This window comes from Ambystoma mexicanum, chromosome 13 (genome assembly GCF_040938575.1).
Source record: "Ambystoma mexicanum isolate Mex_15411 chromosome 13, UKY_AmexF1_1, whole genome shotgun sequence".
Lineage (NCBI taxonomy): Eukaryota > Metazoa > Chordata > Amphibia > Caudata > Ambystomatidae > Ambystoma > Ambystoma mexicanum.
This window is the reverse complement of record NC_090938.1, coordinates 811290336-811309889: the sequence shown is the minus strand read 5'-3', so window position 1 is coordinate 811309889 and position 19554 is coordinate 811290336. Positions and strand designations below refer to the sequence as shown.

At 51.2% G+C, this 19554-nt stretch overlaps 2 protein-coding genes across 3 annotated transcripts in view; both read right to left on the bottom strand.

The window, feature by feature from the left end:
* The window catches only part of LOC138522045 (major histocompatibility complex class I-related gene protein-like), a 1849186-nt gene that overhangs the window by 575290 nt on the left and 1254342 nt on the right, over window positions 1–19554 (bottom strand). The gene's annotated exons all lie outside the window — the stretch shown is intronic.
* Window positions 1–19554, bottom strand: part of LOC138522044 (ABC-type oligopeptide transporter ABCB9-like) — a 234954-nt gene that overhangs the window by 56401 nt on the left and 158999 nt on the right. The window contains exons 6-8 of the mRNA XM_069635269.1: window positions 16110–16238; window positions 3518–3700; window positions 1554–1727 (exon numbers count right to left, since the gene is read on the bottom strand). Of these exons, the coding sequence (XP_069491370.1) occupies window positions 1554–1727; window positions 3518–3700; window positions 16110–16238 (486 nt within the window). The remainder of the gene's footprint in view (window positions 1–1553; window positions 1728–3517; window positions 3701–16109; window positions 16239–19554) is intronic.

Sequence of the window (19554 nt, the reverse complement as noted above, 5' to 3'; positions counted from 1 at the left end):
CCGGCCCCAGCCCCAGAAAGCCTTGTGGACGATGCAGAGGGTCTTGAACTTGATCTTTGCAGCCATGGGGAGCCAGTGGAGATATTTCAGGCCTGGAGAGGTAGGGTCCCTGGGCTTGAGGCCATGGACAAGTATCACAGTCCTGTTCTGGATTAGTTGCAGAGGGCGGAGTGTAGAGGAACGGCAGATTGAGAAAGAGGCGGTAGCAGTAGTCCAGCCTAGAGAGAACCAGAGCTCTGGAGACAGTGAGCTTCTGGGGGAAAGTGAAAAATTGAAAAAAGGAAGAATACCTCTGAGGAGGTGCAGCTGGTAGTGGCCTTCTTGGCAAGGTCTGTGACGTAAGAGGATAAGGAGAGAGTGGATTCAAAGATTATAAGGTTTTTGGCATCAAAAGAAGGCAAAGGAAGAGGTCTGCCAGAGTGACAGAGGGAAAGCGGGAGCAGAGGTCCCAATGAGAAGGATCTCTGTCTTACTGGCATTAAGGCAGAGATCATTGGTTGCGTACCAATCCTGAATCGCGGAAAGACAGTCAGGAATGAGTGAGAGAGAAGAGGAGGCTGAGGGGAGCCTGAAATAAAAGCTGAGTGTCACCAGCAAAACACTGAAAGTTAGTGCAGAAGGTAGAGATCAGGTGGGCTAAAGGGGCCAAGTAGACATTGAAGAGCCAGGGCGAGAGGATAGAGCCCTGGGGAACACCACATGTGGAGAGAGAGGTGGTGATGAGAAAGGACCCAAGTTGGACACAGGAGGGTCGGGTCGGTCCAGGAGGAAGGAGGTCAACCAATCCAGAGCCTGATCTGTGATGCCCACGTTCACACAGAGTCGTTTGATCAGGATGGCATGATTGACTATGTCAAAGGCAGAGTAAAGGCCAAGGAGGATGAGGAAAGAAGGAAGGCTAGAATCAAGGATAGTGAGCAGATCATCACAGTTGTTCAGGAGAGCAGTTTCCATGCCTCTGGCTGCTCTGACGCCATATGGATATTCATGGAAACAACCAATAGATTCAGTGTGCGGAGTAAACTGGGAGATGGCCAGCCTTTCTATGAGTTTGCCCAGGAAAGGAGTGGTAGAGATCGGGAGATAGATTTCCGGAAAGGTAGGATCGTCAGAGGACTTTTTAAGAACGGGGTGCACAAGAGATTGCTTCAGGAGAGAGGGGAAGGAACCAGTAGCAAAAGAAATATTGCAGAAATAGGCCAAGGTTAGAGCAAGGGTGTCAATGTGGTCCTTGATGGTTCTGGAGGAACTGGGAAGCACCTGTTTGCACAATACTTTCATAGATTGGACTTGTCTAGAAACATTGCCTGGTGTTATCGGAGAGAAAGAGGAGAAAGGAGGAGAGAGAGAGACGGCCAGAGGGGGGCCGAGAGAGGGAGCAGGAGAGGCAGAGGAGAGAGAGGCAGGATGTCCTGAGTTTTAGTGGTGAAGTGAGAAGCCAGAGTTGTGCAGAGGGCCTGGGAGGGAACAGGAGAGGTGGGAACTGCAGATGGACTGGCCAGCTCCTTGCAGATTTTAAAGAGTTAGGCCGTGGCACAAGGCCAATGCTTTACCTTCGAGTGCAGGTATTTGTGTTCGTATTGGTGAATCGGGCATCCGTCCAACAGGATCTCTCCATCTTGATGCTCGTAGAACCGCTGCAGAAGAGACACGCATGTGGTCTTCCCTCCTCCTGAGGGACCCACAAGGGCCGTGACCTTCCCAGTCTTCAGCTCAAAAGAGACATTCTAGTGGGGGCACACACAGAGTCAAACAAATCACATCAAGGATGGCCCCCACCAAAATGATGTGAGTGTGCAGAAAAATAATAATCACAGATACATTTTTTTATTTGTGATTTGTAATGCGATACATGCACTTCAGAGCATTGATGGAAGTGTCTTCGCAGGGATTCACCATGCCAGTTATGAAACATTTAACACCACCAGACATTCCAATTTACTATGCAATTCCATGGAACATCATGCAACGAAACCAAGGTGAACACTGTGCACTAAACCCAAGGCACCACAGGGAATTCACAATGGAATCCAACCATCAAGAGATAACCCCAAAGGCATTGCATGAAGTTTACCCTGCAAAGGCATGGAACAGTGGGAGACAAGACCAAGGCATTCCAGACAAGTTACTATGCAATTCCATGGAACATCATGTAACGAAACCAAGTGAACACTGTGCACTAAACCCAAGGCATCACAGGGAATACACAATGGAATCCAACCATCAAGAGATACCCCCAAAGGCATTGCATGAAGTTTACCCTGCAAAGGCATGGAACAGTGGGAGACAAGACCAAGGCATTCCAGACAAGTTACTATGCAATTCCATGGAACATCATGCAACGGAACCAAGGTGAACACTGTGCGCTAAACCCAAGGCACCACAGGGAATTCACAATGGAATCCAACCATCAAGAGATACCCCCAAAGGCATTGCAGGATGTTTACCCTGCAAAGGCATGGAACAGTGGGAGACAAGACCAAGGCATTCCAGACAAGTTACTATGCAATTCCATGGAACATCATGCAAAGAAACCAAGGTGAACACTGTGCACTAAACCCAAGGCATCACAGGGAATACACAATGGAATCCAACCATCAAGAGATACCCCCAAAGGCATTGCATGAAGTTTACCCTGCAAAGGCATGGAACAGTGGGAGACAAGACCAAGGCATTCCAGACAAGTAACTATGCAATTCCATGGAACATCATGCAACGAAACCAAGGTGAACACTGTGCACTAAACCCAAGGCATCACAGGGAATACACAATGGAATCCAACCATCAAGAGATACCCCCAAAGGCATTGCAGGACGTTTACCCTGCAAAGGCATGGAACAGTGGGAGACAAGACCAAGGCATTCCAGACAAGTTACTATGCAATTCCATGGAACATCATGCAACGAAACCAAGGTGTTGTAGGGAATTCACCTTGCAATTCCATACCAAAGAATACACAATGCAATTCATTGCAACATCGGGAGACAAACCCAAAGGCATTGCAGGAAATTTACTATACAATGCCATGAGACATTGAGAGCCAAACCAAAGGCAACATAGGGTATTCACCATGCAATTCCATGGGACACAAACAAAATCAAGGCCTCCCAAGGAATTCACTGTGAATATCGAGAGACAAAGCCAAGGCAACTCAAGTTATTCACCATGAAATTAATTGGAATATCGAGAGACAAAGCCAAGACAACTCAAGTTATTCACCATGCAATTCCATGGAACATCGAGAAACAAAGCCAAGGCATCAGAGGGAATTCAACAGGCAATTCCATTGAATATTGTCTAGCAAAACAAAGTCATCAAAGTGAATACACCATGCAACTCCACAGAGCATTGTGAAACAAAACCCAGACATCCAGGGGAATTCATCAGGCAATTCCACAGACAGTACAACACAGGGTAACTGGGAACCACTTGCACCAAGCGGGCCCTGGTTTAAAACACAACTTCATGCAGAAGTGGAGACTAACAAGGGGGTCATGCACATTCCACGCTCACTCACCTGCAGCACATTCTCTCGGGTTGGGTAAGAAAATGTCACATTCTTGAACTGGACGTGGCCCTGCAGGGTGTCCGGCTTCAAGCGGCCATCGGTGGAGACCTCTGGGATGCGGTCCATGTAGTGGAACACCTTCTCGGCCGCTCCCACCGAGAGGATCATCTGGCTGTACATGTGCACCATGCTCTGCAGGAATCAGGAGCGGAACCAGTTGGTTATGTGGAAGAAAGACTGCTTTCCACTTCCCAGTCAGGGGTTGATAATTCACAGAGGGGCCCATGGACATCACAAGTGAACATTCCTCTTTGAAGGGCAATTCCCAGGATCATGAGGAAAGCACCCCTGAGTCCACAACCTCCCAAATCTCCCTCAGAGCCAACTCTGCTGAGTTCATCAGTAGGAGCAGGAATCCCTGAAAGGCCTCTTGCTCCCTCGAGCAGGATCCAAATCAAGCCATGGCTCATTTTGATTGCACCCCAAGCCATGGTGGGAGGGGAGGGGTGCAGGTTTGAGATCCAGCTCATCCTGAGAGTGTGTGATACTTGGCTGGTGGAATGGCTGCAGGAAGAGGCGGTGATGGAAGAGAACATATATAATGTGTGATCTCCGCAATGCACAGTCTCAAGAGGTGCCCCAAAATGCTACCAAGACCTGCTGCATCACCAACAAGCCAGCGATGACAAGTTCATGACGTCCCTAGCAGAGAAGATGCCCGTGTCAAGGAGCAAACATGACACCAGAGCGCACACACTTACTTGAAAGGCTGGACCATTTTTGGTTGCAAGAACTTAAGACCGGAGAGCAGGCTTTCTCGGTGCACACTCCGGGGCTACGGAAGGAAACTCCCCACACACAGACTGTTCCTATCACTGTTACATGTCAGACTAATGCAGCACCTCTGTCGTGGCTCCTACAGAGCATCCGTCATGACAGACTCCTTTCTACTGGCCGAGAGGGACCTCAGAACCTCCCCCACTCAGATTTCAGACCCTCCCTCACTATGTCCCCAATCTCTGAATTGTTAGCGACCTCAGAACCTCCTCCACTCAGATTCCAGACCCTCCCTCACTATGTCCCCAATCTCTGAATTGATAGCGATGTCAGAACCTCCCCCACTCAGATTCCAGACCCTCCCACACTATGTCCCCAATCTATGAATTGTTAGCGACGTCAGAACCTCCCCCACTCAGATTCCAGACCCTCCCTCACTATGTCCCCAATCTCTGAATTGTTAGCGATGTCAGAACCTCCCCCACTCAGATTCCAGACCCTCCCTCACTATGTCCCCAATCTATGAATTGTTAGCGACCTCAGAACCTCCCCCACTCAGATTCCAGACCCCCCCTCACTATGCCCCCAATCTCTGAATTGTTAGCGATGTCAGAACCTCCCCCACTCAGATTCCAGACCCTCCCTCACTATGTCCCCAGTCTCTGAATTGTTAGCGATGTCAGAACCTCCCCCACTCAGATTCCAGACCCTCCCTCACTATGTCCCCAATCTCTGAACTGTTAGCGACAGTGGTCGAAGTGTACGAAAAGAAGTAGTGGAACTATGTTCCCTACAGGCCTGCACTGCTCCCCACAGACCCCATTGCCGCACCCCCTCCCATGCATAATAAAAACCCCAAAACACATGTGTCTGCTCTTTAAGGACACGTCCTGTGCAGTGCACTGAAAGTGCAAGTTCCAAGCTCTTCCTACACTTTTATTTTAAAACTAAACCATTCCGGAACGGTTTCTTTTTAAAATAAAAGTATAGGAACGGTAAAACTTAATTAAAAGAAGTAGAGGAGCCCCGCTCCCGACCGCTCCCGACCACTTCGACCACTGGTTAGCGACCTCAGAACCTCCCCCATTCAGACCCATCCCAGAGTCACTATCTATAACAATGTTGCAGTGTGAGGGTCTTGCCCGTTGCTACCCACCCCTAGAATACTAATCTGTGATTGGCTAGAGCTGACATCCCCAGGCATGGAATCCGCAAAGGTTCTCAGCTCTTGGTGTACCTTTTCAAGGTAATAAGAAGGACTATGTGTCTGCATTGTAACTTGTGTGTACCACTGTGCAACACTTGTCTCACATTGTAACATCTTTGTTGCGGTCCTCTGTCTGGTGGCGTGAGACCGTCTCCCTTTCCCAGCACTGGTTGCGGTCCATTGTCTGCTATCGGCCGGGTCACGTGTTCGGAGACCATGATTTGGAGCTGTGCAGCTCTGAATTATGAGGAATTATTTACATTTATTGCAGCTGGTGCTACTGTCGTTCAGGGAATGGAATGCTATCCGTATCTTGTGGCCTTGGCAGCGGGTCCTGTCCCACTGTTTGCTCTCTGTTCAGCCTGAATTCAGCTCAGCTCGATCCTCGTTGAGAGGCCTGCTGTAGTTTTCCAAAGCCATAATGCGGCTTCTAAAGTGTTCATACCATTCTATATTCTCCATAGGTTAGTCACACTCGGTTCTGTCAGGTTCCATAAGGTTATTCACGTGCAAGCATCTGCAAGCTCTGTTCAGGATTTCTTGCTTCTTGTGGTTTCTGCGTTGCTACGTCTAGCTAATGGCAAAATAATAAAATCAATGGCAGTATGTATATGTATCTGTCCTCGAACTATAGAACTGTACACTTGTGTTCTTCGTGTATTTGAGTGCGTGTTTGTGTCCCAGAGTGCGGGTGGCACATGTGCTTCATGTCTAACGCTGCTAAGGAACAAGTTACTTACCCGTAACTGTTCTCCAGCATGGGTCTGGCATGGATTCACATGCTCATGAATATTCCCCGTCGTCAGGCTGGGAATCCTCGGTACAGAAAAAATCAGTATCAGTTTCGTTTCTGATCTGTCTTTCTTAGTAGTAACCAATCACTGGTCTCTGGGTCATACTGCCCCCAGCCAATGAATGCCCTCTCCCTAAGCCCCGCCCCTGGCAGCCATCCGCAGATTTGGTAGCACGTAAAGTGGCAGTATGACCAAGTGAAGAGCCGCAGAGGGGTAGGAGGGAGGGTTCCCATGTGAATTGTTAGGTAAGATTTCCATAGAGCTGGTAAATCTTCCTTTCCTGGTTCAACTCCAGAACTAATTGCTTTTCTAGTGGGATATTTTTAATTAATACCTCAGTGAGTGGGAACCTTTTTCCACACTCGCCTCATCTTTAACTCTTTTTATGGGTGTCATTTTTAAGACTCTCCATAGTGTCTTTTTAAAGTTATCATGTCTAACAACTTATTGGCAATAAGTGCCTGTTGTTGCTGGGTTGCTCTAGGGGCTCCCCTTTTAACTTTCTTGTGCTAACCTTGAGTGAACTACAGTTCCCAAGGGTAGAAAGGATCTTTGGATCCCTTTTACATTTTATTCTGTGAAACCAGCACATAGAGAGAGATAGAATGTATCCCCTTTCACATTAAAACTGTAACAATTCTGTTACAGTGACAAGCTTACCTTCAATGGCTGGTGGCAGTGATACCTTTTACTAATTTGGTGCACCTTTACTGCGGGCTGTGATCACAGCTGCAGTAAAGGCACCTATGGGTGCTCATTTTACCAAAATGGCCCCGTCCTCTTTTTCTGCCATTTTAGTGATTCTTGTCATTTCTTTTTCCTTCACCTGACATCCAGGGCGGGAAATTCCTTTGTTTGAGTTTTGTCTTTGGCAGGAGTCCCCTGGACACCCCGCCCAGGCTCCAGTCAGTCTGTAAGCACAGGAAGTCGGGGAGGAGTCCAAAACTTTCCCCTCCTTTGTCTTAGGCCTTCCTTCAACTGGGCCAAATCCCAGTGGGGGGTTGGCTGTCCTGATTGGACAGCCAAACGCCCCTTCGTTGTAAAATGCGGGGAGAGAATGCAGAGGTTGTGTTGCAGTTCCTGATAAATACTGGAAACCTGGAAGCTGAAGTCATGTCGGCCACTGGAACAGAAAACCAAAGAGGATGACAAAGGAAAAGCGGCGGGAATGATTTCCAGCGACCGGAGAGCCTGCTGTGTAACCGGAGCCTGCTGCAGCCCTTCCTTCCGATTGACCTGGGGTCTCCCGAACCCAGAGCCTAGTGAGACCCACTAGACTCAAGAAGACCTGCATTTTGAGCCATCCCACGGGTTGCTGTGACCTTGCGTTCTTATAATACCCCAATACCCTGGGACCTCCAGCCACAGTGCGGTGCACGGTCTTCCGAATTCCGAATCTTGCTGAAACTTCTCGGGCATCCTGGTGTATCTCCAGAGACACGAATCGAGTCTGAAAAGTCCCCTCACAAGAGTGCTGGACCTTTTAAACGACGAGAATTCAATTGTGATTTTCTGTCTTCTTCTGTGCTCCTTGAAAAGGCGCCAAACCCGCAGAACCGCATTAAGCCGCGAGAGAAATCTTGCCTAGAGCCTTCTTCCTCGATCCCTGCTGCAAAGTCTCTTCTGAGGTCTTGTGTTCAGTCTCCAGGACAAGGAATCCACTGACCCGGTATTTGGCTGCAGACCCTGAAGTTCTCCTGCTGCAATCTCTTCTTCATTGCTGAGTTACTGTGTTGGCTTGGGTATATATTTACCTCAAGCCTGTTGGGATTTCTGTGTAGCCTGGGGTGTTTTCTGTGATTGGGAGGTCCCTCGTCTAGTACACCCAGTCCCACTGCTAGAATCCTGCTGGGGTGTCTTCTGTGAAGCCCCTGGACCCTCTTCTAACCCTAGAAGTAAAGTACTCACTTTTTTGCCAGTTTTCCTAAGAAACTCTGACTTTTGCTACTAAAGAACTTATTCTAACACTGCCTGTTGGTCAATAGTTCTAGTGACCCCCCTTCTGGCACTGAGAACACTCATGCTCTAAGGGAAAGACTTTGAAGGGATTGGGACTTCTGCCTAGAAAATAAATCAAGTGTTTTACTTACTTATAAAGAGTTGGGGGGTAACTGTAATCCATGGCCAGCAGGTGCTGCACCTTGCCCAAGATGGCCTTCGTCCTTTCCTCCGACGGCGAGGCCAATCGCGTCACTCTATTGTGCTTGGCTCTCAGAAACAGTGCGACCTGCGACGGGACCAGGTAGGATTTCGAGTAGTTGATGGTGAATCCCAGGTCCGTGAGAAGTTGGACGGTCTCCGCTGTGTGTTCGACAGCGAGTTCTCTTGTCCTTGCCCAGATGAGCCAATCGTCCAGGTAGGGGTAGACGTGGATCCCCCTCAAGCGCACCCGTGCCGCCACTGGTGCAAGGCACTTGGTAAACACCCTGGGAGCCGACATCAGCCCGAATGGTTGGGCCTTGAATTGGTAGTGCCCCCCTGGACTACGAATCTGAGAAACTTTCGGTGTCCTTTTAGAATGGAGATGTGGAAGTAAGCATGCTCCAAGTTCTGCGACGATAGGAAGTCGCCCTCCTCCAGCTGTCCCAGCACGTGCTGGAGGGTGACCATCCAGAACTTTTGCACCTTGATGTACTTGTTTAACCGCTGCAGGTCCAGGATGGGGCGCCAACCGCCTGTCTTCTTTCTGACGAGGAAGTACCTTGAGTATACTCCGGAGCCCCAGAGCCTCTTCGGGACAAGCTCGATAGCACCTTTCTTGAGCATCGCCCTTACTTCTAACAGCAGTTGAGGGACGTGATTTTCCTTTCTGGCCACGGGAGGAATGCAGAGTCACTTCTTTAGAAATTTGAGAGCGTGCCCGTGGGCCAGGGCATCCAGCACCCAACGGTCGGTGGAGATGGACTCCCACACGCTGACTATCTTCGCCAGCCGGCCTCCCACCGGGGTGCTCAGGTGGGGGCCCGACGCTACGGCCGGTTCATTCCTGCTGGAGGCGGCCTTGCCATCTTGGCCACCTTGGTGACGACAACGAGGTCCTCCTGACTTGCTGCGTCCTCTGTAGGCCTCCTGCGATGAGGAGCAGGCCGCCTGGTGGTACGTCGAGGAGCTGCCGCCGGATCCCTTGGAGGCACCCTGTCGGCCTCCGGCGTTCCGAAAGGGCAGTCATCGTTGCTGCAACACTCCCAAGGCCTGAGCCGTCTCTGTGTCGGTCTTGATGGCCTGAAGTGACTCATCCACTGTTTTCCCAAACAGGTTGTTCCCGTCAAAGGGCATGTCCAACACTCGGGTTTGCACGTCCTGGCGGAAATCAGTTGCCTTGAGCCATCCCCGCCATCGAAGGCAAACACCGATTCCCAACTGGCAGAATCCGGTGTCAGCGATATCCGTGGCCACCGTTATGGCGTGGTCCGACACCACCTCACCTTCCTGTAGGATCTCCAGGGCCTCCAACCTCATGCCGTCCGGCAGGAGGTCCAGCAGGGGATCGATCTTGTACCACCGCTCCCTGTCGTAGCGGGCCACAATCTCTAAGGCGTTGGCCACCTTAATTCTCGTCGCCGCAGCCGAGATGACTCGTCGTCCCATGGCGTCCAGCTTCTTCCCCTCGTCGTAAGGTGGGGAGGTCGAAGTTGAGGATGACGCCCCGCCGCCGCCTTCTTGGCTGCCGCCGAGATGACCGAATCCGGGGTTGGCATTGCCCTAAGGCAAAAAGGGGTGGAATCGGGGACCCGGTACTTCTTCTCGTACCGGTCCCTCTTGGCAGGCGTCGTGGACGGGTTCTTCAGGAGAGCAAGTCCCTCCTCCCAGATGTCGTCAATCAATGGTACAGCGAAGACCGTCTTCCTCTTGGCCTCGCGCCGCTGTTAGAGGAAACCTTCCTTCTTCTGTTCCTCAGGGCAGAGCTGAAAAAGCTTGGATGCCCTGGCAATCATGGCGTGGAAGGAGCCAATTTCATCGGGTGGGGAGGCCCGAGGGAGTGGCGATGGAAGGCCCATCCTGTCGTCACCACCATCGTCATTCATCCCCATCGTGGCCGTATCCGTTCCCGTGTCATCCCTAGGACCAGGGGAAGGAGTTGAAGGCTGAGCGGGCCGCAAGGTCTGGAAAGGCTGGGGAGATGAACTCTCCTCCGCTTGTTCGAAGGGCTTCCCGGCGGGCCCGGTTCTGTTGGGTCGTCCATTGGGGTGAGAGGCAATCTCGTCCTTATCTCTGTGCATAAGGTTTGGATTGCCATCGAAATGGCCACTGAGTTGTCCTGAGGCTCGGGCACCGGCTGCGACGGGCGCAATGGTTGCTCCTCCTCCACGGGAGTCGTGTCGGCGCCACCGTCGCTCTCTTCATCCGCCTCCTCGGGGTTCCCCCCATGGGACAGGACCTCCTCGAACCTCTTGTTGAGGCCCTTCACGACTTCAACCAGCTCCTCCTCAGAGGCTGTATCCGTGTCTGTGACGGCCACCCCACGTCTTTTTCCACCGGGGTCTTCACGGGGGTCTTATCGATGGGCTGAAAAGAGGATTCCCTCCGTGGCGGCAGGGAAACTCTGGGCCCCGAGGTCGCCTCCACTGGGTTAGCCTCCACAGGCTTTGCCAGGGCTGCCGCGACTCCCTCAATAGAGGTCTTCACCAGGTGAATCAAGGCCTTCACTACCTTGGGCGGTCTTGAGGCCTTCACCTTGGGGGAGGGGGTCACCACCTCGCTCCCCCTGTGCCGATCCCTTCGAGATCGACCGGGGCATCTCCAGAAGCTTAGCCGGGTTCTCGGATTTTCTCTTTCCCGAGCAAGAGTGTTGGCTTGTGGTTGATGGCATCGGTGAAAGTGCGCACTGCCTGGCAGCCAAGGAGCCTGACCCTTCGCCGCTCCCGGTGCCCGCGGACTCGCAGTGCTTTGCCTTCTGATGGGCCCCCGTCGCCGGGGCGCCCTCACAGGACTTAGATGACCACTCGGACTTCTTCTTCTTCTCACCTGCTGGGCGCTTCTCCAGCCAGCTGACGAGGCGGGTCTGACGATCCCTCATTGTCCGTTCTGACAGGTTCTTGCAAAACGCACAGTCCTTTTCCACGTGCGTCTTGTCTTTGTGAAGGCAGTAGAGACATCTCAAATGCTCATCCTCCTTGAAAACATTCTGTAATCCGCATCCAGGGCAGTTCCTGAACAGCTTGGATCCGGGTGTCGAGCTTCCCTTGTCCTGGGCCATGTCCACGAGGTAGGCCTCAGATCTTCTGGAATCCTCCAAAAAGCGTAACTCGACGAAAACTTCACCCTTGAGGGGCGTAGAAAATTCCGAAACGGGTCCCTGTTGATCGGAAGTAGAAACGGTGGAGCTTGATGCTCGATTGACCGAAAAAATTAGATAAAACTCCTTGAAAAAACGCAAAACGCAAAACACAAAACACAGTAAAAGCTCGAGAGCTATAGCATGAGAAAAATCTGAGGATGGCTGCCAGGGGCGGGGCTTAGGGAGAGGGTAGTCATTGGCTGGGGGCAGTATGACTCAGAGACCAGTGATTGGTTACTACTAAGAAAGACAGATCAGAAATGAGCCTGGCGACAGGGAGTATTCATGAGCATGTGAATCCATGCCAGACCCCATGCTGGAGAAGTCATGGTGTCTATCAGCATCAGCAACATGGCTTACTTGGCATTTTAATCGATACGGTCAATGGAAGTGTCTTTAATTGCAGCCTGGGGCTCCTTGTCAACTCTGGGATAGATTTGTACCACACCTGGCTGTAGGGCTGGCTGAGGGTGTACCTCTCAACATACTTGTCAACCATAGTAGCACTGGGAATCGGTCCGAAATAGAATGGGCGATTGCGATGTTTCATGCCCTTCTCTCTTGATATCCTTGCCCCCGTCATGAGAATCCGCCTGAAGCCCAAAGCCAAATGTAACTCCTGGTATGACTCGGATCTCGTCATACCAGGAGTTAAAACGCAAGTGCGGGTGGCAGAGAGGAAATGGCGTGCTTCATGTTCATCCTCTGACAAACTGGCCTGCCGCCTGCTCCAAAAGCAATACCGGCTCTCCGTTCTCACCAAGGAGAGAGCCCTTATCCAAGCCCGCATCTCTGAGGCATCAAACAACTCGGCCGAACTCTTTAAAATCTGCAAGGAGCTGGCCAACCCTGCTGCAGTCTCTACCTCTCCTGTCCCCTCCCAGGCCCGCTGCACTGCACTGGCCTCTCACTTCATCTCAAAAACTCAGGACATCCTGTCCTCGCTCTCCTCCTTTCACCTCCCTCCCTCTCTTCCCGGCTCTTCCTCTGACCCTTCTGCAGCCACCCTTCCTCCCTCCTTCTCTGCCTTTCCACTTTTTTCTGCTGATGAGGTTTCCAGACAAGTCCGATCTATGAAAGTCTCGTCTAAACAGGTTCACCCCTGTTCTTCCAAAACCATCAAGGACCACATCGACTCCCTGGCTCCTGCCCTGGCTGATTTTTGCAATCACTCCTTCGCCTCCGGAGTCTTCCCTTCCCCCCTCAAGCACTCCCTTGTGCACCCCCTCCTCAAGAAACCCTCTTCCGACCCTTCCTGCCCGGCTAACTATCGCCCAATCTCCATTACTCCCTTCCTGGGCAAGCTCCTGGAGAAACTGGCCATCTCCCAGCTTAACCTCCACGCTGAATCTGTTGGTAGTCTTCATGACCATCAATCTGGCTTCAGAGCTGCCAGGAACACGGAAACTTCTCTCCTGAACATCCGTGAGGACCTGCTCTCGACCCTCGATTGCAACACTCCGTGTGTTCTCATTCTACTCGATCTCTCCTCTGCCTTTGACACTGTCAACCATGCCATCCTGCTCAACCGTCTCCGTGATAACCTGGGTATCACTGGTCAGGCTCTGGCGTGGCTGACCTCTTTCCTTTCCAATCGACCCTCCCAGGTCCAACTGGGGTCCTTCCTCTCTGACATCTTTTTCTCCTCCTGTGGTGTTCCCCAGGGATCTAACCTCTCTCCCTGGCTTTTCTTTTCAACCAGTATCTGCCACTCCTTGCCCTCCGCATCGCCGCTCTCTGCCCCAACTTCCAGTGCTATGCGGACGATACCCAGCTCATTTTCAGGCTACCCTCGGTCTCCTCCTCTCCTTCCCTCATCTCTGACTGTCTGTCTGCTATCCAGGAATGGTGTGCCGCCAATGACCTTTGCCTTAATGCCAGTAAGACTGAGATTCTACTTATCGGCACACCCACTCCCTCCTTCCCTGCAGCTCTCTGGCCGGCCTCCCTTGGCCCCCTTCCTGCCCCTACCTGCAAGGCAAAAAACCTCGGGGTCATCTTCGACTCCACACTCTCCTTCTCTCCTCATATATCAGACGTCTCTAAGAAGTCACACTACCAGCTGCACCTCCTCAGAGGTATTCTTCCCATCCTCTCCTTCCCCCAGAAGCTCACTGTCTCCCGAGCCCTGGTTCTCTCAAAGCTGGATTACTGTAACAGCCTCTATCTTAATCTGCCTGCCTCCACTCTCCGCCCTCTGCAACTCATCCAGAACAGAACTGCGAGACTTGTCCTTGGCCTCAAGCCCAGGGACCGCATCTCTCCAGGACTGAAATCTCTACACTGGCTCCCAGTGGCTGCGAGGATTAAGTTCAAAACCCACTGCATTGTCCACAAGGCCTTCTGGGGCCTGGGGCCCAAATACCTTCAACTCTCTCTTCCTAAATATCTTCCTTCCCGAGCCCTTCGCTCATCCGTCTCCAACTCCCTCAGGGTCAGCCGCTTCTCGAAGCAACGAGCTGGGGGTAGATCTCTCTCTGCAGCAGGGGCCTCCCTCTGGAACAGCCTTCCTGCCTCCCTGAAACTTGAGGAGAACCACCTCCGGTTCCGGAAGTACCTCAAAACCTTCCTCTTTGCTTCTGCTTTCTCTCTCCCTCTCCCCTGCTGAACAGCTTTAATTCTTCACTGAATCTGCTCTGAATCTGCAACTGGGCCACTCTGTGACCTCGGTCCAGGACCCTGCCACTCTCCACTTGCACTGCCTCACTGGCACCCCCCTGCACTGCGGGACTGTCACTGTATCCTTACAGCCCCCTTTCCCAGCACTTGTTCTGCATCTACCTTGCACTTGCCACCAGCTGGCCTTATTTATTATTTTTTTTTTTACGCTACTTACCTTGTACTGCACTTCCCCCCCCCTCCCCTTCCCCTTGCACTTTTCCCTTCCCCCTGCCCCTGCACTTGCGCGATCTGAATGACACCTGGCCTAGTAGGATCGTTGTCTGTCTTCCCCTTGTTCCTCCCTGCCTCGTCGCGCCTTGAAACACTTGTGTATAGGCGCGTTACAAATGCCATATCATATCATATCATAGCTATCCTCCTGAGACAAAGAGCAATACAGATTTACTGGGTTGCTTTTATGGGACAAGTTTTTAAGCTTTTTGGGCTTAAAAAACCTCATAATGCGAATTGTGTGTAGTAAATACACGCAAGTGTTAACCAGTTTATGAAGATACTGGACAAAATGATGTGCAATGTGGTTGTTTGTATTATTGCGTAATTGTGTACACTTTGGAATATTTGTTATTTAGGTTTTATGGCGTGAATTGTAGTGTTTTATGCTTTTTTTACAGTATGTAAATATAATGTTTTGTAATCTAATTGAGAAAGAATTATGGAAATGTTGACGGTGGGTGCCAGGTCTATTATTTGTTGAAGGCCTCCCTCAGTCAAGTGATGAGGAAATACGGATTGACACTTACTTGTATACCTTCCTCTGGTTTGTTGTCATATATAGTTTCACACTCAGTAGGAAGGTTGGATACCTCCCCAGTGGGTCCAGCCAATGTGAGTTTGGTTTTGTAAGATTAGACATGTTTGGGAGTCGAATCGTCATATTATGATGAGGTGCTGCACGCTGGGTCCTGTATACATGACATCTTTGGGAGAATTTACACATGACTTGGATTTTATAACATCAACATCTTTCTGGAGACAATGTTTGTTGCCTAGCAACACCCGTAGGAATATAGCCTTGTTTAAGATGTGGTAAAATATCACGAGAACGATACAATGAAACGTGATCAAGGTGTATAGTAAATGGTTTGGGCAGAAGGACGGTTTGGATGACCTAGTGTGTTCATGACGGTAAAATAGATAGTGGTGTTTGGATTGTTTTAAGGACTGTATATGTATGGTTGATGTATATCAAATTGATTTTAGGGTAACTTGATGGGAAAGTGAATTTGTGGTGGTTTTTATGAAGTTTAGTGTTGTATTTTAATACGATTAACAAATGAAATTCAGAATCAATGTTTTGATTAATTTTATATATGTATAATGAAGTTTCTGAACTAAGCACAGCAATGATAACAAATAAAAAATATGTAATTTCTGGTCTCTGTAGGCAGCATGTTTGCATTTTCCATAATTTTCAAATAGATTCTATGTAACTTAACTTTTTAGGGGATCCTGGGGTGGTCCAGTGCATGACAAGTCTCTGTGCGCTTCGATATTAGATAGATTTTAAGCTTCTAGAGGATAAAGTAATCATCTACCAGAGGAGATCTGCACCAGGGTTTGAACATTGCCCACATCATATAACACATCTTCCAAAGTGAGTGAGCTTGCCAAAGCATCATGGTGACTGTCCAAGATGGTGTGACTCACCCGGGGTGATGTACATGCGGCTCCACACACACACCCACACACACACTGACCTTATGTGTAATGCTGAGCTCAGAGGAGATGGGCAGAGGGGGAGTGGACCGTAAGACACATCAGCATTGTGCTACACTGCAACACAACCCACTTTGACTAGACAGCTCAAGTAAAGTGCACAGAGGTGCAACAAGCGAGGATTTGGGGGGACACTAACACACTCACCCGCACGTGGCTACCAGCTTCCATCTGGTACAGAATGAAGGAGACCAGGCGACCGCTGCTCATGCTGCCCGTCTTGACCAGGTGCTGCCCAATGTACAGCATGGCCACATGTGTCGCAAGTTCCATCAGCTGCGGAGATACCAAAGAAATTATATTTCAGAAGATTTATAAGATTATAAGAAGATTTATAAAGCGTCAACTGTCACCTTTCGTCTTCTTTGTCACAGACAATGGTTCGTCATCAAATTCACAGTACCATAGCGCCTAAAGCTAGAAGCCTGAGCTTTTGGCGCTGACGAGTCCCTTTTAAGGGGATGGGCCAGTTTAGAGGATTTGCTAGGAATGGTGGGCTGGCTTCTTTAACTTCCTGAACTTGCCATCTTGTGCAAGACCCTTCTTTTACTGGCAACCAGTGAAGTCGACTAAAGGCCGGATATATGTGGTTTCATGGTTGGAGCTAGCAGAGCTGCTTGCAGGATACATTCGGCTCTCGCTGGTCTCTGTGGATTGCCCCATCGAGAAACCCTAGGTAAATAGCATTTCTAGTCAGGATACCCAAGGTTACTTTACAATCACGATTTGGACATTCTCTGAAACACATGTTGAATATTCACCAAAGAAGTTTAAACTGGAAAACTCTACAATGACAACAGTTGCTACGTGAGGTGTTTGCTGGAGCAATGCATCCATTTTAACTCCCAGACTCTTTCCCAGGAATCCAGGTGAGGGACATAATCCCATGCTTTTCAGGACCTGTGTCTTGCGATCATTAGGTTTTAGGCGGTTTACACACATCCATCTGCTGATTGCCATCATGGAAGCTTGACATGTATCTGCTTTAATGGTTGTGTTCTCCTCTAGTCTGATGACCCAAGCTTTACATGTATAAGCTATGTTGGCGGAGTTCTCCTCTAGTCTGATGGTGCCAGCTTTACATTTTAAACTATGCCAGAGGTGTTCTCCAGTTTGATGATGCAAGCTTTACATTCATCGACTAAGCTGCTGGAGTTCTCCTCTTGTCTGGTGATGGAAGCTCTGTATTTATCAGCTATGCTGGTGGTGTTCTCTAGTCTGATGATGCAAGCTCTGCATTTATCAGCTATGCTGCTGGAGTTCTCCTCTAGTCTGATGATGCAAGCTTTACATTTATCAGCTATGCTGGTGGTGTTCTCCTCTAGTCTGAGGATGCAAGCTTTACATTTATCAGCTATGCTGGTGGTGTCCTCCTCTAGTCGGAGGATGCAAGCTTTACATTTATCAGCTATGCTGGTGGTGTTCTCCTCTAGTCTAATGATGAAAACTTTACATTTATCAGCTATGCTGGTGGTGTCCTCCTCTAGTCTAATGATGAAAACTTTACATTTATCAGCTATGCTGGTGGTGTCCTCCTCTAGTCTAATGATGAAAACTTTACATTTATCAGCTATGCTGGTGGTGTCCTCCTCTAGTCTAATGATGAAAACTTTACATTTATCAGCTATGCTGGTGGTGTTCTCTAGTCTGATGATGCAAGTTCTGCATCTATCAGCTTTTTCCCATCTAAGGAGCAGGTGAGTGTGCCTGCCCATCCGCTAACCCATTTACGTGGTTTTTTTGTTTGTTCAATTGGTGCCCCAGGCCCCGCGTTGGCCCGTGCTTCCCGGCCTCCCCTTCCTGGTTCTCCCTCGCCCGCCCGCCTCCCAGCCGGCCCCCACCCCTGATTGGCTGCTGCCAAGTGGTTGCCTGGGTCTAGCGACCCGTTCGGTGCACCCGCTCCTCTTTCCCATCTAAGGAGCAGGTGAGTGTGCCTGCCCATCTGCGACCCCATTTCCGTGGTTTTTTTGTTTGTTCAATTGGTGCCCCAGACCCCGCGTTGCCCCGTGCTTCCCGGCCTCCCCTTCCTGGTTCTCCCTCTCCCGCCCGCCTCCCAGCCCACCCCCCACCCCTGATTGGCTGCTGCCAAGTGGTTGCCTGGGTCTAGCGACCCGTTCGGTGCACCCGCTCCTCTTTCCCATCTAAGGAGCAGGTGAGTGTGCCTGCCCATCCGCGACCGCATTTCCGTGTTTTTTTTGTTTGTTCAATTGGTGCCCCAGGCCCCGCGTTGCCCCGTGCTTCCCGGCCTCCCCTTCCTGGTTCTCCCTCGCCTGCCCGCCTCCCAGCCCACCCCCCACCCCTGATTGGCTGCTGCCAAGTGGTTGCCTGGGTCTAGCGACCCGTTCAGTGCACCCACTCCTCTTTCCCATCTAAGGAGCAGGTGAGTGTGCCTGCCCATCCGCGACCCCATTTCCGTGGTTTATTTGTTTGTTCAATTGGTGCCCCAGGCCCCGCGTTGCCCCGTGCTTCCCGGCCTCCCCTTCCTGGTTCTCCCTCACCCGCCCGCCTACCAGCCCACTCCCCACCCCTGATTGGCTGCTGCCAAGTGGTTGCCTGGGTCTAGCGACCCGTTCGGTGCACCCGCTCCTCTTTCCCATCTAAGGAGCAGGTGAGTTTGCCTGCCCATCCGCGACCCCATTTCCGTGGTTTTTTTGTTTGTTCAATTGGTGCCCCAGGCCCCGCGTTGCCCCGTGCTTCCCGGCCTCCCCTTCCTGGTTCTCCCTCGCCCGCCCGCCTCCCAGCCCACCCCCCACCCCTGATTGGCTGCTGCCAAGTGGTTGCCTGGGTCTAGCGACCCATTCGGTGCACCCGCTCATCTTTCCCATCTAAGGAGGAGGTGAGTGTGTCTGCCCATCCGCGACCCCATTTCCGTGTTTTTTTTGTTTGTTCAATTGGTGCCCAAGGCCCCGCGTTGCCCCGTGCTTCCCGGCCTCCCCTTCCTGGTTCTCCCACGCCCGCCCGCCTCCCAGCCCACCCCCCACCCCTGATTGGCTGCTGCCAAGTGGTTGCCTGGGTCTAGCGACCCGTTCGGTGCACCCACTCCTCTTTCCCATCTAAGGAGCAGGTGAGTGTGCCTGCCCATCCGCGACCCTATTTGCGTGTTTTTTTTGTTTGTTCAATTGGTGCCCCAGGCCCCGCGTTGCCCCATGCTTCCCGGCCTCCCCTTCCTGGTTCTCCCTCGCCCGCCCGCCTCCCAGCCCGCCCCCCACCCCTGATTGGCTGCTGCCAAGTGGTTTCCTGGGTCTAGCGACCCGTTCGGTGCACCCGCTCCTCTTTCCCATCTAAGGAGCAGGTGAGTGTGCCTGCCCATCCGCGACCCCATTTCTGTGTTTTTTTTGTTTGTTCAATTGGTGCCCCAGGCCCCGCGTTGCCCCGTGCTTCCCGGCCTCCCCTTCCTGGTTCTCCCTCGCCCGCCCGCCTCCCAGCCCTCCCCCCACCCCTGATTGGCTGCTGCCAAGTGGTTGCCTGGGTCTAGCGACCCGTTCGGTGCACCCGCTCCTCTTTCCCATCTAAGGAGCAGGTGAGTGTGCCTGCCCATCTGCGACCCCATTTCCGTGTTTTTTTTGTTTGTTCAATTGGTGCCCCAGGCCCC